This window comes from Furipterus horrens, unplaced genomic scaffold, assembly GCF_987537825.1.
Source record: "Furipterus horrens unplaced genomic scaffold, mFurHor1.1.pri manual_scaffold_6, whole genome shotgun sequence".
Taxonomy (NCBI): domain Eukaryota; kingdom Metazoa; phylum Chordata; class Mammalia; order Chiroptera; family Furipteridae; genus Furipterus; species Furipterus horrens.
The window spans coordinates 51,950,305-51,977,019 of NW_028327176.1; the positions used below are offsets into that span (position 1 = coordinate 51,950,305).

General features: G+C 49.7%; 1 protein-coding gene across 1 annotated transcript; it reads left to right on the forward strand.

The window, feature by feature from the left end:
• Window positions 1-2,723: 2,723 nt before the first annotated feature.
• On the forward strand, window positions 2,724-25,820 carry ATP6V1B1 (ATPase H+ transporting V1 subunit B1). Its single transcript, XM_090281494.1, has 14 exons — window positions 2,724-2,897; window positions 10,097-10,152; window positions 18,574-18,672; window positions 18,876-18,969; window positions 19,562-19,639; window positions 20,565-20,704; window positions 21,614-21,715; window positions 22,302-22,399; window positions 23,350-23,473; window positions 23,644-23,794; window positions 24,051-24,133; window positions 24,918-25,022; window positions 25,202-25,331; window positions 25,429-25,820. The coding sequence occupies exons 1-14, from the start codon at window positions 2,780-2,782 to the stop codon at window positions 25,590-25,592; spliced, it is 1,542 nt and encodes a 513-aa protein (XP_090137620.1). The 5' UTR covers window positions 2,724-2,779; the 3' UTR covers window positions 25,593-25,820.
• The last annotated feature ends 895 nt before the right edge of the window (window positions 25,821-26,715 follow it).

Below are 26,715 nucleotides of genomic sequence, written 5' to 3' on the forward strand. Positions count from 1 at the left end.
TCCCCCGTTTCCCCACTAGCTGGGTAGTCCAGAGTTACAGTCTAAGCACGAGGTGTCTATAACCAATTGGTTCTACTGAGTCACCATGGTTCTATCTGAGTCACCATGGTTCCATAACAATGCCCTCGGGTTAGGAATGGTTCCTGTGGGAACATTAAGTCCAGGAGATCTATGGCCCTTGCTCCTGGGAAATGCTTAAGAGGGGAGAAGCCAGGTCTTAGCGGGGTGCTGGCAGCTATACCTCAGTTGCCTCTGACAAAAGGGAACTTCATGATCAGGTACACGGCCAGTGATGGATACTCTGTTTTAGCACAGGTGTTGGCTCAGGGCCTGCGAGGCTGCAGGCCGTGCTTGTTTGATGGCTTCCTAACTCCAGTTCCATCTGGGGCATGTAACTCTTGGGGCAGGTGACAGCTAGCTCAGGAGGGGTGCTCAGTAATTTTCTACTCTAAGTTTGAGAGGCACTTTGTTCTTTTTCTACTTATCACACACTCCCATTTAGAACGTCTACCTGGACATTCCCAGGCCCCTGATAGCACTATCGCTTTTGTGGGTTAAGCATTGTCCTTCACAAGCTCCTTTTTCAAATGTAAAAATACTTGAGAGGGGAGATGTTAAATCCTTCAAGAGGGTGGATGCAGAGAGCCTGAGACAGAGCATCAAAGATAAACCCAGGTGAGACCCATCCGCTTTAGAAGGCCCAACCACCACAGACACAGTGATGAGAAGCACTTAAAACAATTTTTTTGTTCAAATAAAAAACTTTTATTTAACTTATTTTGCAATAATTGTAGATTTATAGGAAGTTGCCAAGATAGAAAAAAAAATTCTTGTACTCGTCACTCAGTTTCCCCCAATGGTCACATCTCCTGTAACAATGGTGTAATCTCAAAACCAGGAAGCTGACATTGGTGCTGTGTGGGTGTGGGTCCCTGTCATTTCATCCCTGTGTGAGATTCACTGACAAGCACTGCAGTCAAGAATCAGAACTGCCCATCATCACAACGTTTCCCATGCTAGCCTGTCACTGTCACACCCAAGAGAGCTCTTTGAAAGAATGGAAGCTGTGAGAGAGGAACTGGAGACCTGAAATGGGTCCTTCGGCCAGAGGATGTGGGGTAAGATTTGGACTCTGTGGGGAGTGACAATCTGCTCCAGGCTTCTCTGGGAAACACACATTCCGTTAAACTGGCTGCCCTGAGTCACCCAGAATTGGGTGCTGGGAAGGAAATCCTGAGTCTGGAATGAGACATCGGTGACTGGCACGGAGCTTGAGTTGGGAGCACCTAGCCGCCACCCAGCACCCACCCTGCCTTGCCCAGCAGACCTGGGTCGCTCTCCGCTGGCCCAGGGGAAAACATAGCTCCTTTAGCCACTGGGCACAAAAATTTGTTCCTCCCTTTGTACTTTCTGCCCTGGGCTAAAAATGTCTGGGGAATCCAGCTGCATGGGACCCTGGAGGTGAAATAGAAAAATATGAGACAGGGTTCTCTGATCAGATGGAGAGAGACCTGCCCTGGTTCTCAGGGAGCTATCAGTGCTGTGAGACAGAAAGGCTTAAAGAACCCAGGTCTGGGAGGAAACAGAGGCTCAACTCTGGGGGCTCAGAGACCAGTGATGGCAGCAAAAAAGAACTGTCCAAAAGCATGTGGGGGCTAAAAAAATAATAATAATACTTTTTTCCCCACCTTGTATGTTCTTGTAGTTGGGCTATTAATCAAATTACCAAAGATTAACAGGAGAAAATAGAACAACACATGCACAGCAGGAATTCATATAAGCATGAATATTGCAAAGGCAATGAGGCAAAATTGGGTGCATATGTCATTGTGGATAACTGCGAAAGGGGAGACCAGGGTCTTAGATTTTAAAAGTAAAAATGGGTGATTTGCAGGTAGTTGGGAAAGAGTACAACACACGTGGCAGGTGCATTTTGTTAGGCAACCCAGAAAACAATGGGACGAAGGCCGTGTAGGTAGGCTCCAGCTTGGAATCTTCCTTTCTAACGCTGAGCTGATTATGCTAAGGTTCCTTTCCTGAAGCAGGTTTTCCATTTTTCCATCTCATTTCTTAGGCAGGAAAATGGAGAGGGTCAAAGGTTCTTTTTGAGTCTTGTTTTTAAAAAACCAGCTTAAAATTAATATCCCAAAAGGCAGCTTTAGGGTGGCAGAGCTTTGGTCCCCTTCAAGGGCATGACAGAGGAAAGAGACCAGATGTGTGGTGAGTCCAGGGAGCTGAAGGATCAGGGAAGGCTTCCTGTAGGAGATGGCACTGAAGCTGACTCAAGAATGATCCTCCATAGATGTTCAAAAGAAGATGATAATGGGATTGTGCAAGGGAAGAAGAACTCCGGATGGTCAGGGCAAAAGGTGTAGGGTGAGGGCAGGTTATGAGAAGATCTGAGTGGGAAGGTCAGGAAGAGATGTAAGGGGCCTGGGGCTGTGAGAGCGCCTGAAGTTCCAGGGGGAGGAAATGAGTTCGCCCTGGCTGCAGTTTGGGGGCAGAGGAACAGCCAAGGACAGGAGTAAGAGAAGCCAGCCAGACCCCTCTGCCCCTCCCATCCCCCATCCTCCTGCTTCAGGTGGCCTAGGGCACCTCCCATATCTGGAAATGCTCCAGGAAACCAAGTTTCCCTGTTTACAGTTGACTAGGGGGAGGAGAGGTGGGGAGAGGGGAGGGGTGACTGCAGGGGCAGGCTGGTCAGCTCTCTCCAGCTCCAGCTGAGTCTGGAGCGCTGGAGCTGCCTCTGCAGGCTCAGGCACTCTGCTCCCAGCTCACCATGGCCACAGAGGTAGACAGAAGGCCTGGGGGGCTCCCCAGCAGTGCTTGTGACCTGGGCACAGCTCGTGAGCACATGCAGGCGGTCACCCGAAACTACATCACCCACCCCCGTGTCAGTGAGTATGACCCCCAGTGGGTGGGGTTAGGGTGGGCTGCTGGGTCTGCAGGTACTGCTTCTTAGCCTCAGGGAAAGAGGAGGACCAGAAAGCCGGGGAGGCCTAGGGGGCTTTTGGTCCTGTGGAGTGATGCCACAGGCTGCCTGAGCAAGGGGCCACCTCTGCAGGTGGAGAGAGGGGTCCCCAGCCCAGGCTACCCCAGAGGAGAGGTTAGGCAAGTAGTTATAGGAACTTCCCTGTCATCACTCTGATCCTGCATGGAACCCCAAGTCCAGAGACAGCTCCCAGCTGCCCCCAAGAGTGTGTGTCTGAGTGTGTGTATATGTGAATAGGTGTGTGTTTGGGGTATGTGCATGTGTACACCAAAACACTCAGCATGAAGAAATGTATGATCAAGCCTTCTTGGGGCATGTGTAGCAATGCAGTTTGTGTGCATTCTCAGGGTGGGGAAATATGTGACACTGTGTGTCATATCAATGCGTGCCTTGTGTGTATGTTCTGGAGGAGGATGTCTGTGCCTGAGTGTGCGTGTTTCCATCTTCACTTGGGTGAGGATATGTGTGACAGCTCGAGTGTGTGTGTGATCAGAGTGAGGAAATGTGGGTATATATGTCATTTGGACAAAGGGGAAGGGGGAAACTGTGCACACTTGCACACTCAGGTGCAGGTGTGTGTATGTGCATGTATGCCCAAGTCTGCGTGCTCACGGGGAGAACACAGTGAGTGTGTGATCAGGTGATGTCACGTCTGTATGTATATAGTTGGGGGGAAGGCAAGTGCCTGGCATCTGGGTGTACAGGTGTGTGTGCTGGAGTGCACGAGAAAGCACAGGGAGTTTGCCTGTCCTGCAGGGATGGGCCAAGCTCAGAAGTCTAGGACAGAGAACTGGTAAGGCCCCCAGAACCAAAGGGAGCCCTTTGCCCCTGCCATCTCTCCTAGTCCAAGGTCACCCTTCCTGGCCTGGCAAATTCTAGAATTCTCAGCCAGCCCAGCTTGCCGGAGTAAACCAGCCTGTCCAGAGGCTGCTACTGGGGTGTGTATGGGGAGAAGCTGGCCAGGCACAGCCACCCTCCCTCCCTCACCACTTACATAGTGGGGGGGGGGGGGGGCAGAGCAGGGTGGCCTGATCGGGCAGCTGAGAGCTTAGCCTACACTTGGGAGTGGAGCTCCAAGAGGAGCCCAGGAGGTGTGAGGCACCTCCTTAGGCCCAAGGGGCCTTGAGGGGTGGAATATATTCCAGCAATGGAGAAACTGAGAGGGATGTTCCTGCCACCCTGTCCTGTGGAGGTGCAGAGAGGATGGAGGCCCAGATTCTCCCCTGGGGCAAAGGCGAGGTCACCAAGGCCCAGAAATATGCAGTGACTGCCCTCCTTTGGGGTCAGGAGCCCAGGCCTGGAGAGCTGTGAGGGGTTGGCTGACTCTTGCCCAGCCCTGCAGGCTTCTCCTTGGCTCCCTCCTCCCCGTGGGACAGTAGAGCTGCCAGAGTCTTGAGTGGGGCGTGGGGTCTGGAGCCTGCACCCACATGCTTTGTTTTCCTTCTCCTTGGAATGTGCCCTCCCAGGAACCTGCAGGTTGCACCCCCACTCCCCCAGCCAGTTCCCATCCAGCCAGCTCCTTATTTATCGTCAATAAGCCTTGGGTCAAGTTTGACCCCGGCTGGAACCCAGGGGTGGCAGTAAACCTACCCCCCAGCCAGGTTTGCAAGTGTTTGCTCCATGTGGCCCCCACCCAGACAAATGTGTTTACACACAACAGCTGACCCAGTGGCGAGGTCAGTGCAGCAGTGCAGGGGAAGTCCCTTCGGTCTCCACTGTGTTATTTCAGTGACAGAGGCTGCACACCACTGTCCTCAGGATACACGCAGGAACCAGCCCCAGCCCAGCCTTGACACCCACCCACCCCCAGGGCAGGTGGGGCGCCTGCAACTCTCACCAATTCCCCTTCTTTCCTCCTCCTGAACCTGAGGCGCAGAACCCAGAGCTCGCAGGGCTCCTGTGTCCCTCTCTGCCCTCCTCCCCCAGTCTGGCCTTCTACCTGGGACCTCTAAGCACTTCCAGGCAGGAGAACTTTTTAAAATAAATTAATTCTTACCTGAGGATATGTTTATTGATTTGAGAGAGAGAGAGAGAAACACCTGTGAGAGAGAAACATCCATATGTTGCTGGTTGCCTCCCATATACTCCTGGACCAGGGATCGAACCCACAGCCTTTTGGTGTACAGGATGATGCTCCAACCCACAGAGCCACCTAGTCAGGGCTGACAGGAGAACTTTATGTAGAGACAGAAAGAGCGTAGGAGGAGGGCAGCTGGCTCCCAGCCCCAGGGCTCACTGGGCTAGTGGGTAGGGTGAGTCCAGGAGGCCTCCTGGAGGAGGAGGAGGCCTGAGACACTGCAATGGCTGGGGAAGGAGTGGACCAGAAAGGAGGGGACAGTGTGGAGTGGAAATGGAGAGTGAACCCCAACAATATCCACTCCAGGAAATAAGGGACCCCTTTGCCGCCCTCAGAGCTAGAGTTATTCCCCAAGGAAAGGAGGTGGCATGGCTTTATCTGGTCTCCTGGGGAAGAAGTTGCTAGGCTGATAGGGGGAAAGGGGAGGCGGGAGGGGTACAGCATGAGCAAATGCTATGAGGGACAGGCCGGCAGCCTGGCTGGAGGGATGGAGCCCAGTCAGGTTGCCCAGGGGCTTGAGTACCACAGCAATGGCTGCCTCCATTTCCTCAACTGAAAGGCCAAGGAGGCTACACTGAGAGTTCCACAAGGGTCTTGGGCTAATTTTAAGAACCATCAGATTCCAGCCCCTCCCCGCCCCTTCCCCAATTCCTCCAGCAGATCAGGGAGGAGGTGAGGAACCTGCTGCCCCGGGCTTGCCCCTACCCTGGCCTCACGCATGGGCGCCTGCCTCAGGCCCCCTCCCAGGACGCTGCGGGTGTGTGGCTGGGCTGTCCTAATTAGTGGGCTGCCAGAGGCCCCCGCTGAGCTTTTGACAGGGAAGGCGGTGGGGAGTCAGGGTCAAGGAGGGGCTCCACTAGCCTGCAGCTCGAAGTGCAACCCGAAGTGTCAGCTAGGACAATGGAGAGGGGGTGGGTGGGCAGAGCAGCTGCAGGGAGAGTCTGCAAAGTCTCAGGAATGCGTATTGAGAAAGTGGCCCTCCAAGGTCTTCTGGTTCAGAACTCTGCCTGAGTACTAACCCCAGCCTTTACCTCTCAGGGTCAAGGGTGTGTCCTGGGGCTGGGGTAGTGTCCATTTCCGTGGGTGTCACAGGATGCTGTCCTGATTTGTGATGTGCCCCAGGAGAAATCAGCTGACCTTTGGGCCTCAGTTTGCTACTCCATGCTAGGGATGCAGTGGGCAGAGTTGGGGGTGGGTACACACAATAGGCCTGGCTTTCAGTCAAGGACACCAATGTTGTGTTCAGCCACCACCTTGGCTGTGTCCAAACCAGATGGCCTCTAAGAAGAGCTATAGACTAGTCTGACGGGGGATACCCTAGTCTGCGGGGAGAGATTGTCTTGTCAAGGAACAGACAAACTGGAGAACAGGATGCCCCTGAGGGTAACAGCCTGGAGCACTGTGGAACTTCAAAGGGGGAGAGGGCCCAGTTGGCCACAGTCAAGGGCAAAGCCTTAAAGGATGTGAGTAGCCAGGTGCTGAGCAGAAAGAGCCACAGAACTGATTATCTGCAGTGAAGGGCCGGGCTGCAGAGACATGTATTCACCCAGCAACTATTTATGAGTCCCACCTAGAGCCAGGCACCATGCCTGCTGGTGAATAGATGAGGGTCTTAGAGGCTGTGTGCTGGTCACCCATGTGGCCTGGGCTGGGGGAGGCACAGAACTGAGAAGCTGGAAGCCACAGGGCCTGGCTCTGCTGCAAGCAGGCACTTGCCCCAGTTCCTAGGCTCCCCCCAAACCAGCCCCTCCTCCTAGGGGGCTGAGGGTAGGGCAGCAGATTCCCTCTTTGTATCCTTTACCATCACCACTTCCCCCTCCTTGGACGCCCCACTCCCAAGAGAGAGTTTTTGGATGCAGGGTTAATGAGGATTTTGCGTGACAGAAGCTGTGAAGTGGGGGGAACCGACTGTGGACACGGGGAGGAAGCTGAAAGGCTTGTCTCCCTGGCAGAATCGGAAATGGTTCCTCCGGGCTTTCTGAACCTCAGGCCTTGGCCCCTCTCTCACCTCGCCTCCCTGTAAGGCCCACCCACCCTGCCTCTTCCTTCTGCCATCTCAGTCCTTTTGGCTGCCCTGGTATTTTCCCTACAGGGCCAGCCAGCAAGATGCCAACTGTTCTGGGGCATTTTGAAATGCAATGGTCTCCCCGCCCTCATGCTTCTGCTGGCGTCCTCACAACCCTCACAACCCATCCCCTCCTCCCTGCTTCTCCATCCTTCCCCTGCTGGACTCACCTGCTCTGCTCTGCCTCCCACAGCTCTGGCAATCCAGAGAATTTCATCAAAGTGCCAGGTGGGCCAGAGGGTCACTGTGTGGCTGTTGGCAAATTTCCTTCTTGGCTGGGAGGGCGATGCCGCAGCCTCTGCCCTGCCCCCTGCATCAGTGTCTTCCTCTGCCCCCCTTAGCTCAGTGCATTCCCTCTCTCATCCCCTCCACCCTCTGTCTTCACAGGAGCAGCAGGGACTGAGGAGCAAACTCTTAGACTCTGTGACAGGACCCTCATCTGGTTCGGGGTTGAGAAAGTGGCCATGGGGGCACACATGGGCTTTGATGTGGGAGATATGGGGATGAGCTGGTGGGACCAGGTAACACCTTTCATAATTCACCCAATGATTCTTCACTGAGTGTCTACCTTATGTCCACACTCTTCTAAGACATGGGGACTCAGCAGTGACCACTGCAGACATCCCTGGTCTCATCTCTCATGGGACTAAGTCTTGCACCCGGGAAGTGAGCCTGTGCGAGCCAGCCACACCGCCCTGCTCTCTGTTCCCAAAGGCAGCGAGTTCTCTCCTGCCTCTCTGCCGTATGTGCCCTTCGCCCAGCTCTCTGGGCTGATGACTCCCCCTGACCTAGAAGCCTCAGCTCAGGTGGCCCTTCCTGAAAGGTGCTTTTGCTTCCTCTTGAGCACCCAGTCTTCCCACCCACTCCCACTCACCCACCCTGTTCCTTCCCTTCATAGCACCTACCACAGTTTGTAATTCAATTGTTTTATCTTTAGCCCCTCTTTTTAGTTGGAGGCTTCCTGTTTTATTTGCCACCTGTATTCATCTAACCTAGTAGGCACAGGGCATCTGATAGACATGCTTGAAGAAAGGAAGGGAAGAGGGAAGAAAAAGAAGATCATCCAGGGCAGGACAGTGAGAAATCCAGAGCCAGGTCCCCCCTTGAGGCCCTCCAATGTCCAAAGGTCCTCCAAATAGGTTCAGGAGCAGCCAGAGAGGTGGAGGGAAGTCATAGAGGGACAGGGCCTCCCGGAGCTGTAGGGGGACAGTGCATCCAGGATCAGGTCCCCTTTGGGTTTAGCAATCCACAAGCCAGAGGTGGCCTAGAGAGCAGCCAGACTAGAGAGGCTGAGGGCTGAGTGGAAGGGAAGAGAGCACAGGGGTCCTGCCTGTGAGAAGCTGGGCTGTGAAGGCAGCAGCTGGAGAGGGACTGGGGCTGTGGGAGTGGTTTTAAATGGGAGACACCGGAACTGACTGGATGGAGAGACCACGGAGAGGGATGTTTTGGCCCTTCACTCCAAGAAGCAGTCTCCGCGAGCATCTGACCTCAGATGGAATTGGGACACCTCCTCGATGGGAAAAAAGGAAAGAGTGGCTCAGTGGATTGCTAGTTTGAGGGCAAGCCCAAGAAGAACTTATCTTCTGGTGCTCTTGTCCTGTTCTTAAGTTTTCCTAATCATTGCTGAGCTTGGAAAGGCCTTGCAATTATTCATGCAAAAACACCCTTGCCCACTTTGTCTTCCTAGCCCAAGGCCCAGTCAGAGGAACTTATATCCCACAAAAATAAGGAGTCTTACCACTGAGGAAGACTGAGGGGAGTGGGGTTGGCTTCCCTTGGCGTGGAATGGCTTGGCACCAGGCTGGCCTACAAGCAGAGAGCAAGTGGCTGGAAGCCAATGGGGTCTATTGAGAAAGACAAAGAGGGTCCCAACCCTCCCTCCCCTGCCCCAAGCATGCGTTGTGACCCTGGGCCAGGCTTCTCATCCTCTGGGCCCTGTGTTCCCCGCCTGTTAAAAGGACGGTTGGACCACTCTCCCCAGGACATCCTTCCAGCCTGTGAGTGACTCAACGACTTCACAGACACCCTGCCCATCCTACCCTGCCAACTTCCATCATCTCAGCTGTCTCACTGGCACTTTGCAAGGACCCCAGTGAAGGGCTACAGTATCCCAGGCTTATGGGTGAGGGAGGATTCCAGGGCCCCTCAGCCAGCTGCTGGAGGAACCAAATCAGGCTTCCTGCCTGGCCATGCATGGCTTCTACTGGGGGGCCCAACACTGCAGTCCGGAAGTCCTCCCTGATGTGGAACCAAATTGCTCCCTGTAAGCACAGCTTGTTTCCCCATTTGTGGATCTCTGCAGCTGCTAGGACTGGGACATTCTGCTGCTTCCCCTTCTTTGTCACTTTCTCCCCTCCCCTATGGGTACCCAGTGGGCCTGGGGAGCCAGGGAGTCTGCGTGGCAGGGCCGCGTGGCAGAGCAGGGGTGGTGGCTGGTTTTTCTCACTGATGCCTGTACCCCCTACACACACAGTGTTTGATCAGTTTGGGGTGACAGGAAGAAGTGTGGCCCTGGCGAGGGTCAGGGGAGGGCGGTTCTTCCCCACAGCTGGGGGCCAGAAGCTTCTGGAAAACACTGTGGGTCAGAGAGGAGTGAGTGGGTGAGGTGGGGGCTCAGGCCAGCAGGGAAGCAGCCTCAGTGATGAAAAAGGCCTCTGTATGGCTGAGTAGGGGAGGACTCTGAGGGGCCTTTGCCCTTGCCCTGGCCCTCCCCCAGCCTCCTGCAGGTGTCCAAGACAGCAGGGGTCCCTGCAGGCAGGGGCATGACCCTTACAGCAATGGTGGCTGGCTCTGTCACATCTAATGACTCTGATGGCCCAGTCAGGGGAGGGGATGGGGCTGGTGCTTAGAAGGAGGGAAAGGAAGGCCTGCCAAGGATGCCTCTGTGTGTATGTGTGTGTGTGTGTGTGTGTGTGTGTGTGTGTCTGGGTGTGAAACCTTCACCCACCCACCCTTCCCTCAGCCTACAGGACTGTGTGCAGTGTCAATGGGCCCCTGGTGGTGCTGGACCAGGTTAAGGTAAGACTTCCACCTCTTCCCAGGCTCCAAGGCCAAACCCCATAGGTGCAGGATTTGCAGAATTTCTTCTAAATTACCCTGTCACTAGATGGTCCCCAAGGGCCTCTCCTGTCCTGTTCCTTCTGATCCCTTCTCACTTACCCCCACATCTTCCTCCCCAGCTGTCTCCCAGCCCCTTGAGTTTCCCCTTTCCTGCCTTTTTATTGGGGACCCCACTCTGAGCCTTCAGGGATCTGCTTCTCTCACCAATGAGCTGGGGGATCCAGGCTGTTGCGCCTCTTCACAGTAGAATGGCTTTGTCTAACTTCCTCATAAGGCTAGGCTCTCCCACCTGCCACTCTCATGGCTCTTCCTTCAAAGGAAGGAGGAGGAGGTGGCAGATCATTGCCAGCTAACTTTTCTCCAGAACTTGAGGCTTTCAAAGGCCTTTGGAATCTTAGCCTGGGAACTAGCAGTGTGGGTGGGAAGTGAAGTGGGCCTCCCAGAAGGAAATGGGATGTGGGCTACTGTGTGTTCCCTGGGGACTACAGGACCATGGCAGACACTGGCAGTATTTTGAGTCCTATGGTGGGGGATTCCTGAGGCATAAGGAGCCCTGCAATGGTATGGGCCCTGTACCTACCAGTTGAACCTCCACCACAACTCCCCTCCCCCCTCCACCATCTCCTACCCCACCCCCAGGTGAGCAAACTGGAGACCTGAGTGCACCCTGACTGCTGCTTTCCCATTCTGTTGGGGCACATGTTCTATCAACAATCTCCTACCCCCACCAATACCTTAATATGGCCAGGGCCTCTGGGACCCCAGCCTGGCCCCTTCCTATCCTCCACCCCACAGCCATGCAGCACTGATTCCTTCACTCCCTGCTTCGGAACCACTCTGGGCTCCCTGGTGCCTTCATCCTGCACACCATTCCACTCTCACGTCCTCTCTCTCTCCCTTTTCCTCTCAGAAATCCACACTGTCTTTGTAGCTGCCGTCTGATGTTTCAGGGCCTTTGCACGTACTTCTCCCTCTGCCTCCTTGACTACCTTCCCTCCATGCCTTCCATCTGACTCATTCCCAGAGCCAGTTGAGAGCCTGCCTTCTCTTAGAAGCCTCTCCCAGCCCCCTTGGCAGTGAGCCTGTGCCTCATTTCAGCTTTGTGTACTGCCTTGTGGTCAGCATCCCATTCATCAAGGCAGTTGGTCGTCAGGTGGCCACGTGTTCCTTCCTGCCCTCTCCCCCCACACTGTGCCCTCCTATTGGGCATAGATGGTGTTTTATTAATCCTGAGCTCCTAGAGGCCCACACTGCACTTTCACTGAACACCCAGAGTCCATCATTGGTGCTTGGTTTGTTCAAAGGAAGGGTGAGTAAGTGAATGAGATGGATGAAAAAAGAAGTGTTAGCATGACTAAATATGGACTTGTCAAAACCCAACCAACTACATTAAAGAAATCAAACCCACTCATTTCTGGAAAACAGGTTCCACATTCCATAGACATTACTGTTTGGCCCATGAGTGTTGGGATGCCCTAGGAGGAAGTGTAGTGCAGCAGTTGTGTGTGTGCAGTGCAGTCACACAGTCTGGCTCAGGCTTCTTGACTTTTTATCCTGGTTGCCTCTCACTTTTTCTGCTAGTGGTCTGTCAGTTCTAGATTAGGAGTACCAGCCCCATCTGGGAACTGGTTAGAAATACCTGGCCTTGAGCTCCATCCCAGATGGACAGAATCAGCAGCTCTGGGTGTGAGGCCCAGGAGTCTTTGTAAAAGCCCAGCAGGTGATATGAGGTTTCCTGAAGTGTGAGAACCATCTGTCTAGGATTGAAAATCCCAGTTTCCTCAACTGTCAAATGATCGATCGTAGTGCTGTTGTGAGGGTCAGATCAGATAAATGTATAATTATGGTTCCTCCTTGGCTAGCAATAGCTCTTCCTGGCATGCAGAAGTGCTAATATGCCTGATTAAACAGTGCCATTGCCCCCTTGCCCACCTCCAGCACACTCCCCACTACACCTGTCAGTCTATAGGACTCAGTGCCATATGGAGAGTTAGTGCATACGTAGACACCCATTTTCTCAGGTGTAAAATGGGGCCAGACTAGGAAACTGAAAGATCCCCAGACCTATGGTTCTATGATGATCACATGCAACTGGTACTCTTGCAGAAGAGGATAACTGGATGATGGAGACACCCAGAGAACCCTGGGCTTTCGAGGGGAAGGAAGGGGATTGGTAGTTTTAGTCCCATAAGTTCAGAAAGCAACTTTATGCACCCTCTTCACTATCTCACACCCCTTTCCCTGTTCTAGGGTTGCTTGGGCAAAACGCCACAATTCCTCTTCTACAGCGCCACCTTCTGTCCGCATTGAATCACACAGGCAATTAACTTGCTTCCATCCTCAAACGGAAAAATATTGGAGGAAGAATTTTGTGTAAATCAGAGATTTTTAGCCCAGGGAATTAGGGCCTTGAAACTGTATGCAAACATTTGAAGGAATGCATTCATGTGCCTGGGCATTTTTCTGAGGGTTTTCACAATTTCATCTGGCTTTCCAAGATGCAAGTTACTGCCGGTCTTCCTAAGAATTTCTGAGTCCTCTGAATGTGTTCAGCAATTCCCCTGTGCTTCATTAAGGGCTGGTTGAAAACTCAGTTGAATCTCCAACAGAGGATTGGATTGCCTTGTACCACCTCCACTCCCTGCAATGCTCTTAGTAACCAACCGTGAGCGTTGAGAGAATCAGACTTGCTCAGTATGTGGCTGGGAAAAGGGGCTTCTTTGGGTCAAAGCTCATTGTTGCACACTGGAATTCTCACCCCAATTCACTGCTCTCTGAGTGGCTATGACCACCCCTCCCTGCAAACGAATACCCAACACAGAAACACAAGGAGCCTGGCATTCTCTTCCTAGAGGCTTCCAGACTACACCTTCCATGCCTGGGTGTGATGATTCTGACAGTTCTCCTTATTGTCTGACTGTAATCTCTCTGCTATAGAAAGTTCATTTGCTCTGATTTCGTTTTTCAGGGACACACAGTGTGCCACTTTCTGTCCACTCTCCTTTCCTCCCATTCTCCTTCGTCCACAAAAACCCACATTTAAAGGATGGCTTTTTAACACCCTGCTGCCTGGTTCTGTTGGGCCCATTGGCTGATTTCTTTTGGGCCCACTCTGGCCTGTGGTCTGTCCAACAACTTTCCTCCTGAAGTTAGGAGCCCACCATCAGCTCCGCAGACAATAAGGCCAGTGGCGGGTTCCGAAAGGGGGGGCCACGGAAGGAATAGAGTCGGAACTCTTAATTGAACTTCCCCTAGACACGCAGTCCTTGCTCTGGGGCTCCCTCTTGTGGTTCAGAAGCCAAAGACTGCTGGCCGTTAGCAGCTCTATCTCCCTCCAAGCATTCCTCTTGGGCCGAGCCCCTCCCCCAGGCCCCACTCCAAAGAGTCTGAGGGGTGGTTTGGAGGACAGTCAGGTGGTCTTCCAGACATCGTCTTCACAGGACGAGGAGGGACCTAAGCCAGAACTTCCCTCAGTAACGATCTGAGCTCCTGTCTTAAGTTTGGCCTCAACAGGTATGCCCTGGGTCAAGAGACCCCATGCTGGTCACACCCAGTTGGGAAATTGAGCCATTTGCCCTGATTTCCTCGCCATTAAGGTCACTAGTTTGTAGAGAGCATGGGGATATAATGATAGAAATGATGGTGAATAAACCACGTGAACATGTTCCAAATTTTTATTACAGTTTTTTTTTTGGTTTTTTTTTTTACTCATTCTTCTTGATAGCAGCCTAATAGGCAATAGTATGGATGTCCTGTTCCTTATGGAATAATAGTTTAACTATTAGTAGACTTCAGCATGTTTCCAGATCTTGCTGTTACAAATAGTACAGCAATATATATCCCTTTTATACTGATGCCTTTATTGCTATAGAATAGATGTCCTGCCATAAACTGCTGGTTCAAAGTGTATATTTTTTTTAAATACACATTGACAGTTTGGGACTTATCCCAGCAAAGTGTGCTAAGTCACATTCCTACCAAACCAGTAAGAGAGGATTCACTTCTGAACACCCTTGCCAGCCCTGAATATGTTCTCTCCTTTAATTTTGTCTGTCGAAAGATGAAAATTAGTACTGTCTGGCCTTTCCCTGATGACTAAAGGAGTTGAGCTTCATATCTGGATTTCACTCCCTTTCTGTGAGTTGTACAACTTGAGTCATGGGAGTTCTTTTTTATTGTGTATGGTATCTTTACCATACAGAATCTGCAAGTGTTTATATAATCAAATATTTCTATTTTTTCATTTATGGCTTCTGGATTTATTGTCTTAGTTCAAGACATCCCTCTTATCCTCCTTTTAGCTGGATTACCCAGAAAATAAGGAAGAAAAGCTCCTCTTCTAAGATTTTTGTTTGGTTGGTTTAGCTTTATATTTAAATCTTTTATAGGCCTGGAATGTATTTGTGTTTCTGATGTGGGCATCTTCTAAGTAGATACCCAGTTATGTTAGCACCATTTGTTCAATAACTTCTATTCCCCTGTGAACTAATATGTCCTATTTTTGTTATAATAGTCCCTAAAATCTGGCGCCTGTCTCTGGGCTCTCTAGTCTGTCCCACTTACCCATTTGTCTGCCCCACAGCAACACTTACCGCTTGCCTTCAGTAGCCTCAGAGCACATTTTAGTATCTGGTAAGGCAAGTCCTCCATCCCTGATCTTTTATATAACTGTTTTGGGATATTCTCACTTTTATGTGAATTTTAAGGTTATTATAAGTTCCAGAAGAAACAATAATCCATTGTGAATGCATTTAATTTATATACTCTTAAAGGGATTTATATTTTTATGATAGTAAGTGATTCTGTCTTGAAAAACAATGTTGTTCTCCATTTGTTCACGGCTTGTTTTATGTCCTCCTTTAAGATTTTATTATTTCATTGTACATTTCTTGTTAGGCTTATTTCTAATATTTTATGGATTTTGGTCCTATTGTGGTTGGAATGCTTTTTTTTTAAATTTCCTCTTCTGTTTATAGCTAGAATAGGAAGAAAAAGAGTTTAATTTTTATATATTTACTTTGTATACAATCAAATTCTCTTATTAATCCTGGAGTTCGTTGTTTTTGTTTTTATTTTAACTGGAGCCTCTTGGGTTTTTCTAGGTATAAAATATCATGTGCAGGTAAAGGGAATTTTTTTTTTTTCCTATTGGTATTGCATTTAATCGTTATGTCTGCTTAGCCTCCTCTAATCTGAAACATTTAAAAAGAGACTTTCTTTGACACTTTTGAAGAATACAGTCTCCTTTTCTCACCACTTTTTAAAAAGAATAAAACATTCTCCATTTCTGTTTTTGGCAAACCTTTCTTTCTTTCTTTCCTTCTTTCTTTCTTTCTTTCTTTCTTTCTTTCTTTCTTTCTTTCTTTCTTTCTTCCTTTTTTTTTCCGTCTCACTGTATAAACTAAAATTTACAAAACAAAATTAAGTAACAGTGGTGATACAGGCACCTCTGTGTTACTGATTTTATTAGAAATAAAAATGCAGTTAGAATTTCACCATTTACCAGGATGTCATTTTTGGTTTTGGAGAATAGTGTAGCGTTCAAGGAGTTGTCTTCCGCTCCTATTTTACATGAAATTGTATTAGAACTAGCTGCCAAATTTTATCAAACAACTTTCAAGTTTATTTACATAATCCCATGGAGCTTTTCTTTTAATTTATGTTGACAAACTCCCCATTATTATGAATTATGCTGTTAATTGTTGACAAATTCCCTAATGTGGATTGACCTAAGCTTACATTCTTGGAATAAACCCTACTTGATCATACTTGTTATTTATTTAATACATTGATTGATTTACTGAGCAACAATTGATAATTTCTGCATCTATCATATGTAAGAAATTGGTCAATAGTTTTTTGAGAGCTATGCTCTTTATTGGTTTAGGATTTGGGGTGTTTTTCATTTTGTAGTTTTGTTTCCTTCTCATCTTTATTATCTGTTCATCTTACTACTTTGTGTAGTTCCTCCAGTGCAGGATAATGAAAGTGGGCATTGCTGCCTTTCTCCTATTTTTAAAGGAAATGTTTTATACATTATACAGTTCAGCATATATTTTCAGAAGGTTTTTGGGATACTTTGGGGGGGGGTTACGGAATTTCCCTTTTATTCTCTGTTTTCATAGAGTAATTTTGTTCTTGTCTTTTTAAAAAATTAAATTTTATTGGGGTGACATTGGGTAATGATATCATATAAATTTGAAGTATACAAGTCTTTAAAATATCATCAGTACATTACAATGTGTGCTCACCACCCAAAGTCTGATTTCCTTTCATCATCATATATTTGACCCCTTTACCCTCTTCAACCTCTCCCAACGCCTGTTCTTGTCTTTTGTTTTTAATCATGCATAGTGTTTTTCTACTTTTTCTAAAAATTTTAAAGATAATCACAGGTTTTAAAAATCCTGTTATCAACTAATAAGGAAATTGTATAAAGAGACTTTCTAATATTAGACAACTTTGAATCCCTGGAATAATACCAGCTTGGTTTTTATTATTTTTATTTGTGTGTGTTTATCTCCATTTCTTGTGTTTAAAATTTTTTTCTTTTATTATTTTGTTTGTAACTTGCTGAACTTGGTTTGCTAAAATTTTGTTTAGGATTTTTGTATCTATATTCATGAGTGAGACTACCTATAATTTTCTCACAATTCTTATTTTGGCATTAATGTTATGCATGCCTCATAAAATGAATTAAAGGCCATACCTTTTTTCCAGTCTTTTGAAAAGCATAAATAAGTTTCAAACTATTTGCTCCCAATTGTTAGACCTCACTGGTAAAATGACCTGGGGCTAGTGTTTTCTTCATAGTAAGATTTTAACCTATTTATTTAATATTTTAAGGATTATAGGAATATTCTGACTCCATTTTGTTTTTAATTGGTTTTGGTTTGAGTTGAATTTCACTAGGACTTTATTCATTTCATCTAAGTTCTGAAATATATTGCATAAAGTAGTTCATAATTTATTTTATTGTTTTTTAAGTATTATTAGTATAGCTACTTTTGACTTTTTTATTCCAACAATTATTTATTCATGCCTTTTCTCTTTTTAAAATATCAGTGTTGTCAGAGATCAGCTTATTTTATTAGGCTTTTCAAAGAACCAATTGGCTTGTTGATCTTCCCTATTATATGTTTGTTTTCTATGTTAATAATTTCTCCTACTTTCTTGGAGTTCTAATGCTTTTTTTTTTCCTTTTAAATTTCTTCTACCTGTTTGTTTTTAATGTAAGCATAAAGTTTTACATGCATCACATATATGTTGATATATAGTTTTTCATTATTATTTAGTACTAAATGTTTTCTAATTCTAAGCTCTTCTGTATTTAGAATACTTTTAAATTTTCAAATGTATAAAGGTTTTCTGTTCTTTTGTTATTGATTTCCATCTTACTTTTACTATGATCAGAAAACATGGTGCAATTTGATGTGTTCTGTAGGTTATGGTGTGTTTTTAGTCTTTTCTATTTCATCTGTCATTTCAGTTTTGATTGTCCATTTGTCTAATGTCCAAGGAGTATTCAGAAGTGTACTTTGATTTTCCAGAATATTAGTAACTTTGTGGAGAGAGGTATTGTCTTTATTACCATTTATTTTTATTGGACTAAGATTACGCCTTACTCCCTAAATTAAGACATCGAGCTGGGAAGCAAGGGGAGGAAGCCTGGATGATGCTTTACATTCTCTCTAGTAGTTCCCTTGGGAAGAAACTGCTGGTGCAGGGCTTGGCTCTCTTGGTGCTGATGAGAGCTGAGGACCAGTGTCAGTGTGGAGAGTCTGCTCTCTCAGCCCAGCTTCCCTGACCCAGCTTGTAGCCTCCTCTGGACTTGAGTAAAGATTGGGAACCTGGTTCCTGGAGTGTACACAGTGTGTTCACCATGACTCCCAAAGGGAAGGAACAACTATGCCATCCAAGAGACGTAAACAACCATAATAACTACTGGATTGTATTGAGTTGTTACAAGGCGATGGGCATCAGTTGATAACATTACATATATTATCTCTTTTTCTCCCCACAGCAGCCCTGTGAAGTAGGTATTATTAATATTATTATTATCCCCATTTTAAAGATGAGAAAACTAAGGCTCAGAGACATTACATAACTTCCAAAGGTCACACAACTTCTAAGCAACAGAGCTCAATTCCAACTCTGGTCTTCCATCTCTAAAGTTGGTGCTCTTACCCATTCAGGTATACTGTCTCCTGAAAAGAATTCAAACTTGCACCTTCCTAGCCCCTCAAATTTGTTTCCAAGAGTGTCTGAGCACAAAAGGGGAGACAAAAGCTTGGGACTGGACCAGGGATGGGGTGGGGAAGGACAGGAACTTCACCTCTGGTCTCAGTGTTGTTCTGGGCTGCTCTCCCCTCCTGCTAGTTTGCACAGTATGCTGAGATTGTCAACTTCACCCTCTCCGATGGGACTCAGAGAAGTGGGCAAGTACTTGAGGTGTCTGGAACCAAGGCAATTGTTCAGGTAAGTGGCATAAGTGAGATGTTGGCTGGTTAAATAAATGAATAAACCCAGTAAGTTCCCACAGCATCTTATAAGCTCCCAAGACAGAAAATGTCCTCTTTCCCTGAGAGCACCTTACCCAGAGCTGGGCACAAATAGGAAAATGGAGGCCCCATTCTCTCCAGTAAGCCCCTTATTAGAGTTACTAACCTCTTGTTCCATAGGTGTTTGAAGGGACTTCTGGGATTGATGCTCGGAAGACCACCTGCGAATTCACAGGGGACATCCTACGGTCTCCAGTGTCAGAGGACATGCTGGGTGAGTGGTCAGAGTGGGACCAGGGTGGGTGGGCTCCTCTGCCAGCCATCCAACTTCCTGACCAAGCATTTAGCACACTGCACTGTCCTTGCCTGTTCACATGTCTGCTTCACCTGCAAACTCTTCGAGGTCAGGGGTTGTGTCTTCTCTCCTTGACCCTCGCCGCCAGCTCAGGGCCTGACATGCAGCAGGTGTTCCAGAACTGAGGAAAGCAGCTTCGATAAACTAGAGGCCCAGTAGGTAGACATTGGTCTAAGGTCAGCCTGAAATGGACTGCATATCCCCCGGTTTTCTCCCATGATCTGCTATACCTGGCCCTCTCCACTTTCCAGCACCCAAATCACCCCATTAGTACAGTTGTTCTGGGTTATGGCCTTGCCTATAAAGGTTTCCAAGAAAGAAAGGAAGTCTCCCAAGGAGTGAGTCACTGTAGCCAGATCTCTAGGGGTAACTGAGGGTTGAGGGGGAAGGGGACACAGGGCATTTGAAATGTGGGGGGCAGGTGGAAGCTGGTGGTGGTGTGGGGGTGAGCAGCAGTGAGGGACCCAGGGCTGGCCCTGAGCATTCTCCAACACCTCCTGCCCACCGCCAGGTCGGATTTTCAATGGTTCCGGCAAACCCATTGACAAGGGCCCAATGGTCATGGCGGAGGACTTCCTCGATATCAATGGTGAGTGACCAGAGGCTCTGGATGGCTCTCAGGATCCAGCCCCCAACCACCTTGCCCACCCCCAGTCATCACCTCTGCCACCAAACACAGGCCCTGGCAGTAGGTAGGCCAGGGCTCACTTCCAGGGCTGATCAGACTAACAACCGCTCACATGTGATATGAGCAGCAAAGGCCTCTCTGTTCCCAGAGAGTCACAGAGCCTGAAAGCCTGCCACCAGCACCCCATGCCCAGTTACAGTAAAATGCCACCACCGTTGTGCAGGGTTCCACGTGCGCCCAAGAGCATCATCTCCTGCCTTCTGGTTCCCTGTCCCAACCCCTGAAAACTGGCTTGGGTGGCTTGCACAAGCAGACACAGCCCCTCCCAGGTCCCAACCACTCAAAAGAAAGCTGTCCTGAGTCCTCCAACTCTATCGCATCTGCTTACTGAGGATGTAACAGAAGCCCATGGAGGTCCTTGCCTGGCTCAGGGCCACACAGCGAGTCGGAGGCAGAGCAAAGATCACATATCCACTCCAACAGGAGGTCTCTGAGACACCCTCAGGCCGTCCTAGCCCTGCATAGCACCTGTGGATCTTGAGGAGGGCCCTGGCTCTGATTGCAGGGCCTCAGCCTAGCCTCCCACCCACCTGCCTGCTGCTTCCAACGCACCAGGGCATCGCTGTCCAAGGGGGCACTAGACGTGTGGCTGCTTAAATACAAATTTATTCAAATGAAATAAAAGGTCATTTTGAAATCATATTTCACATGTTCAGTAGCCACATGTAGCTAGGGCTACCATATTTGTCGGTGCAGTTAGAGCCTGTTTTCTAACATGGCAGAGAATTCTGTTAACAGTGCTGCTCTGGAGTCAGAGGTAGTGTTGGGGGGGGGGGCAAGGAAGGACTTGAACCCTTGAGTATAGGACGGTTGTTTCCATCTGCAGGCCAGCCCATCAACCCTTATGACCGCGTCTACCCTGAGGAGATGATCCAGACGGGCATCTCTCCCATCGATGTCATGAACAGCATTGCCCGTGGGCAGAAGATTCCCATCTTCTCAGCAGCTGGGCTCCCCCACAATGAGGTGCGGTCTGTGGGAACCTGCAGGCACAACCAAGGGCAAGGGACAGAGCAGAGGCGGGAGAAACCTGCAGGCACAACCAAGCGTAAGGGACAGAGCAGAGGTCAGGGCTGGTGGGTGAGCAAGAAGGACTTCTGTGCTGAGTAGGCAGGGGTTGGCCAAGCTGTGTTCATCAACATCAAGACTGGCAGTTGTCCTCTGGCAGCTCAGGGACACAGGAAGGTCTTCAAGCCTCTGCTCAAGTGAGTGGGGCACTCACTGGCTCACAGGAGACCCCATGGGTAGCCCTGGTGCTGACAGTCCTGTGCAGAAGGGCTGACAGCTCTACCCACTGGTCCTTGTCATGCGGGCTTTCCTCCCTGCACTGAGTGAACCCCTCTCATGCCAGCCACATGGCCATCTGAAGCCTCCCTACCCCTGCCACCAAGTGTGCAGAGCCCTGTTCCTCTTCGAGCAGTTGGGGTAACAAGGTTTGTAGATGCTCCTCCCCCGACCACCCTCACCTGACCACTCCCAGATGTGCCCCAGCTCATCCTCAGAATGGTCTGAGTGACCAGGGCCATAAGCATCCTGGCCCTCCACCCTCTACACATACATCCTGACCTGTGCAACACTGACTCCACACACTGCAGGCCTGGGGCAGCTCTGTGCCCAGATAAACCCAGCAGACAGGGGGAGGCATGGGGTGCTGAGGCCCTTGCTCTTTGGAACTGTTATTCTGCCTACTCCCCAACAGGCACCCTCAGCCTTTTAGTAGCTGCAGAAAAGGGCAGCCCTTCCCGTGAGAAAAGCTGTAGGACCTCGGGCAGCCCACTGAGGGCCCCGGTGGCAGGACAGACTGGAGATTGCTCCTCCCACCCTCCTCAGTGTGGAGGGCTCTGACATCGTTCCTCCTAACCCTGTCCACCCCAGATTGCTGCCCAGATCTGCCGCCAGGCGGGACTTGTGAAGAAGTCCAAGGCCGTGCTGGATTATCATGATGACAACTTTGCCATCGTCTTTGCAGCCATGGGGGTAAGAGGAGCTGGCCAGGTGGGCAAGTTCTGGACGCTGTGGTGGGCAGCCTTGTCTCCTGTGTCCCCTGGCATGGCCTGACCTGATTGGGGAGGCACAATCCTTCTCCCTGAGAAGCTGTCAGAATCTTGGCCCATCCTGGGGAGAGGCAAGAACATGCTGAAGGGGAGCCCAGGGCACTGTGTCCCTCAAGGTACCCCAGAGACCATGGCAGCTATAAGATGAGCCCAGGGTAGCATGAAGGAGGGACAACTAGGAAATTTGAAGAGACAAGACAGAGAGCGTTGGGAGGAAGTACAAAGGCCTGAGGTATAGGGGTGGGCAGAATGTTAATGGGAAGTATCTGGCCAAAGAAGGGACAGGATGGCTCTGAGCAGAGCTCAACCTGAAAGCCTGAATCTCTCTTTGAGGATCTGAGGAGACTCTGCCCAGGACTAGGCAACAAGCCAGCCCTGCCCTCTCAAGCCCCAGGGTCACCCCAGTGACTATGTCACCTTTATCCCCAGTGGCTGTTATGAGAAAGAACTGGAGTGGGGCCTGGACCCCAACTCCAGCACACCCCCCCTCCACCCCGTTGTGTGTCCAGGTAAACATGGAGACAGCCAGGTTCTTCAAGTCTGACTTTGAACAGAATGGTACCATGGGGAACGTCTGCCTCTTCCTGAACTTGGCCAACGACCCCACGTGAGTCCCGTCCTAGTGCCCATACGGCCCTCAGGCAGCAGATCTCATGCCCTTCCTAGTCCCAGAATGCTGGGGCTCAGGGATTTCCCAGACCTGCAGCCATGGGCCAGGAGAGACAGAGGGAGGTGGACCAGCAGCCTGCCTGCTGCCCTCAGTCACTATGCTCTTCCCACAACCTGCGTTCAACACGTCCCAAGTCAGGGCTCCTCATCCTGGAGTCACTTCCACAAAGTCACCACTAAAGAGATCTTTCCCTAAACCATTTGTTTAGAAAAACTGCTATTTTAGAAGTTCAGAAAATGTTAGCCTAAGTCTGGGGGTCCAATGGTTGGAAAAAAACAATTCTAATAAACTATTCTGGGTATTGCTAGTACTCCAAAAACCAAGTAACAGAATTCTGGAGGCTGTGACAACATCCCTAAAGGAGAGACCCATGGGCACAGAGCCTGGGGACTCAAGAACGCTCAAAGTGGAAGGAGGCAGCCAGGGCAGAGCAGTGCACACTAAGCAGTGCTCTGAAACAGTGAGAACGGCGCCAAGTGAGTGGGAGTACTCCAGCTGGCCCCAGGTGGATGCCCCAGCGGAAGAGGGAGCTGAAGTGGAAGCCCAGACCCGCCTTTCTTGGATGTGCCAGAGTCCCTCACCTTCAAGCCACAGAAGTGGGCTGCTCTCCTCCTCATCAGACACTCCTAGTCCTGCCTGTCCCACTCTCACACAACTCACCTGCCCCAGCCTCTGTTTCTTTCCTACCTTGAACCACGGGACGAGAGTGCAGGACCTGGTTGGGTGACCCACTTCCAGGAACCACAGCCCTGACCTGGGGGCTGGGAGTGGGGGCTCATCTTATCTGCTCCTCTGCTCCTGTGCACAGTCCCAGCTTCCTCGTTCACTTTCCACCCAGTACTGGAGCTGGACAGCACAGGCACTCTAACCACTGACCATGTTTCCAGGATCGAGAGGATTATCACCCCTCGGCTGGCACTGACCACTGCGGAATTCCTCGCCTACCAGTGTGAAAAGCACGTGCTGGTCATACTGACTGACATGAGTTCCTATGCAGAGGCCTTGCGGGAGGTGAGGTGGCTGGTGAGGGGTATCAGGTTCATCCTAGCCCCTGCACCCCAGAGCTTGCCCACACAGGCCTGCCCGCACTCCATTTCTCCTAGCCACCCAGTCCACCATTCACCATTCCTTGCCCCAGCCTCTCACCTGACTTCTTACCCCAACGCCCATGGATGTTGCAGGTCTCAGCTGCCAGGGAGGAGGTGCCTGGTCGCCGAGGCTTCCCTGGATATATGTACACAGACCTGGCCACCATCTACGAGCGGGCAGGCCGTGTGATGGGCCGGGGCGGATCCATTACTCAGATCCCCATCCTCACGATGCCCAATGATGGTGAGCTCCTCACTCCCTCTGCTCCCTGCAGGCCCCCTGCCCTCTGCAGCCCCTCTGCCCTCCCTTCCCACCTGGACACTTATCGGGCTCATGCTTCTTTGCATAGATGTGCAGTAACTCTGTTCCTCCATCAGGTTAGACACTGTCCTTTCCTTGTCCCCATTAACTCCTATCACTTCCATGATGGCAAAAGAATGCCCTGAGTGAGGGGAGACCTGGGCCCCATCTACACTGAGGCCAATGAATTTCATTGTAGATATCACCCACCCAATCCCAGACCTGACAGGCTTCATCACAGAGGGACAGATCTATGTGGACAGACAGCTTCATAACAGACAGGTACTGTCCCTTCCTAACCCACTTTCTGCTCTCTTCACCACTCTCTGTGCTTCATCTCTCTGTGAATTAAGAATGGTCAGGCAAGGCTAACCCCAAACAGGACATAACGCCCCAGGAAGACTGTGTGGTTTACAGACAGAAGACAGGTCTGGGTAGAATCCAACCTACCAGCTATGGGAACTTGAGAAGATAATTTCATCTCTCTGATTCTAGGTCTCCTCTTCTCTAAAATGGGAATAATAATGCTTCACCACTCAGTTGCATTTTGGAGGATAAAATAAGTTGGCATACAGAGAGCATCTAGCAGATAGTAGATACTAAAGAAATACTATCTCTCTTCCCTGTCCAGTAACCTGCTCTGGTGAACTGAAAATAATGGGTAACTGACACGAGTAGACGGTGAATAATGTGCCAATGGGTTCAAAAATGTGTCTGTGCCATCTGAGGTTAAAGGCAACCCTTATGACTTTTTCCTCTGCTTGGCAAGTTCTTTCTTTGTAGCTATTATCTTAAGCTTCAATCTGGTTTTGTCCAAACAATCAAAAGTTTTGAAATAGTGAGACTTTCATGAACTGATGTCGTGTCATCTCCCCTCTACACATGTAGACAGCTACACATCCAGGCCCTAGACTTTTTGAGAGAAGGAAGGCGGTTGTGAACCACTTTATAGGATGAATGAGGACTAGTCCCCTGACACCTCTGTGGGGAAAGAGAGGAGACAATCAGGGTGGGAAGGCAATGAAAGTCTGGGCCATGCCTTCTGCCACACCTTCTCCTCCCCCAGATTTACCCCCCCATCAACGTGCTCCCTTCCCTGTCGCGACTGATGAAGTCTGCCATTGGTGAGGGCATGACAAGAAGGGATCATGGAGATGTCTCTAACCAGTTGGTAAGAAGAAGCGGACCCAGGGGCTAGAGGGGATGCTGGTTTCAGATGCCTAAGGCCTGAGACATGTGTAGACCATGAGCTTTTCTCCTGGCACAATCCCTCCCCCACTAAGTGATCCGCCCAACCGCCTCAGGTGAGAAGCCTGTGGTGACCGCCCACCCATTCTGCCCCTCCCCCAGTACGCCTGTTACGCCATTGGGAAGGACGTGCAGGCCATGAAGGCAGTGGTGGGAGAAGAGGCGCTCACTTCGGAGGACCTGCTCTACCTGGAGTTCCTGCAGAAGTTCGAGAAGAATTTCATCAACCAGGGTGAGGCGCGTAGGGGGCGGTCAGGCAGTAACCCTCTTACCTACACACACACACACACACACACCCGTGACACCTCACACTCGTGCTCTGTCTCTAGGCCCCTATGAGAATCGCTCAGTGTTCGAGTCGCTGGACCTGGGCTGGAAGCTGTTGCGCATCTTCCCCAAGGAGATGCTGAAGCGCATCCCGCAGAGCGTGATCGATGAGTTCTACTCCCGCGAGGGGGCGCCGCAGGACACTACGACCGACACTGCGTTCTAGCCCCGTCTGCAACCGGCCCGCAGCACGGTTCTGGGACACCTGCCTTCTGCATTATGTCTTCGCACCTCCCCATCTTCCATGGTTCCATGCACCTGAGCCAACCGCTTCTGTGACCCCCCCTCAGCCCCTGCCGGCTATAGGGGCCCGGATGCTCCATCCCTCTCCCTGGCTTCCTGGCACTGGGAAAGAACAGATAGTCAAACATGTATTCTACATCTTGTTCTGATAGCAGCATTTGTATTTTTATTTTTAAAGCCCCCTAGATGCGAAGAAACTGAAATTTAAATCTTATCTTGTGTGAAAACAAGACTGGCAAAACATTGGTAATTGTTAAAGCTGGGGATGATAGGTACATGGGGTTCATTAAACTATTCTCTCCATTTAAAACAAAACAAACAAAAACAGCTACATTAGTGTCTTAACAGCGGACAACAGAATTTCTCTTTGGGAGATTGTTTATCATTGTTAAGAAATATCTTGGTACATCTCTTGGGTGGAAGATGAGCTCAGGGGCCATGTAAAGGACAATCTAGGCCACAAAAATTTGTCTGACGCTAACCAGCTCTGTCTGAGAGAGGCCAGGGAGGAATTTGGTGTGTTCCAGACAGAAAGAGAGGGGAGTTACTGGAGAGAGAGCCTGAGGGACATGGGGTGAGGTGGAAGACGGAGGAGAAGCCCCTAACTAAAACTAAGTGAAGAGAATCCTAAAACCCAGGATGCTGGATGTTGCTTTGAATGTTATTTGCTCTTCTGTAATATCCCCCCGACTGTCTCCTCTGCCCCTTCTACAACGAAGTCATGAATGCTTCCTAAGAGGCAGGGCAAGTTGAAGGATGGAACTTCAGCAAAGGTCTGAGTTCCATTTCTGGGTCAATGTTGTGGAATCACCCAGAATTCTTGGATCAAGGATGGACACCAAAGAAGGACTTGAGAATGAAAGTCCCATCACTGTGACAGTTCACAGCCATTTGGGGAAAGCTTTTGGGTGTTCACATGGCATAGGGTTGTTTTTATTTAATAGCAGTTTTATTGAGATATCACTTACATACTCTATGATTTACCTATTTATAACTGTAAATTCAACAATTTTTAGTACAATATATTCACAGTTGTGCAGCCATCG

Coding starts and splice junctions, on each gene's coding strand:
- ATP6V1B1 (XM_090281494.1), top strand. CDS start 2,780: ATGGCCACAGAGGTAGACAGAAGGCCTGGGGGGCTCCCCAGCAGTGCT. Junction 20,705..21,613: donor CTGGGCTCCCCCACAATGAG/GTGCGGTCTGTG, acceptor TGTCCACCCCAG/ATTGCTGCCCAGATCTGCCG. Junction 25,023..25,201: donor GAGATGTCTCTAACCAGTTG/GTAAGAAGAAGC, acceptor CCCCTCCCCCAG/TACGCCTGTTACGCCATTGG.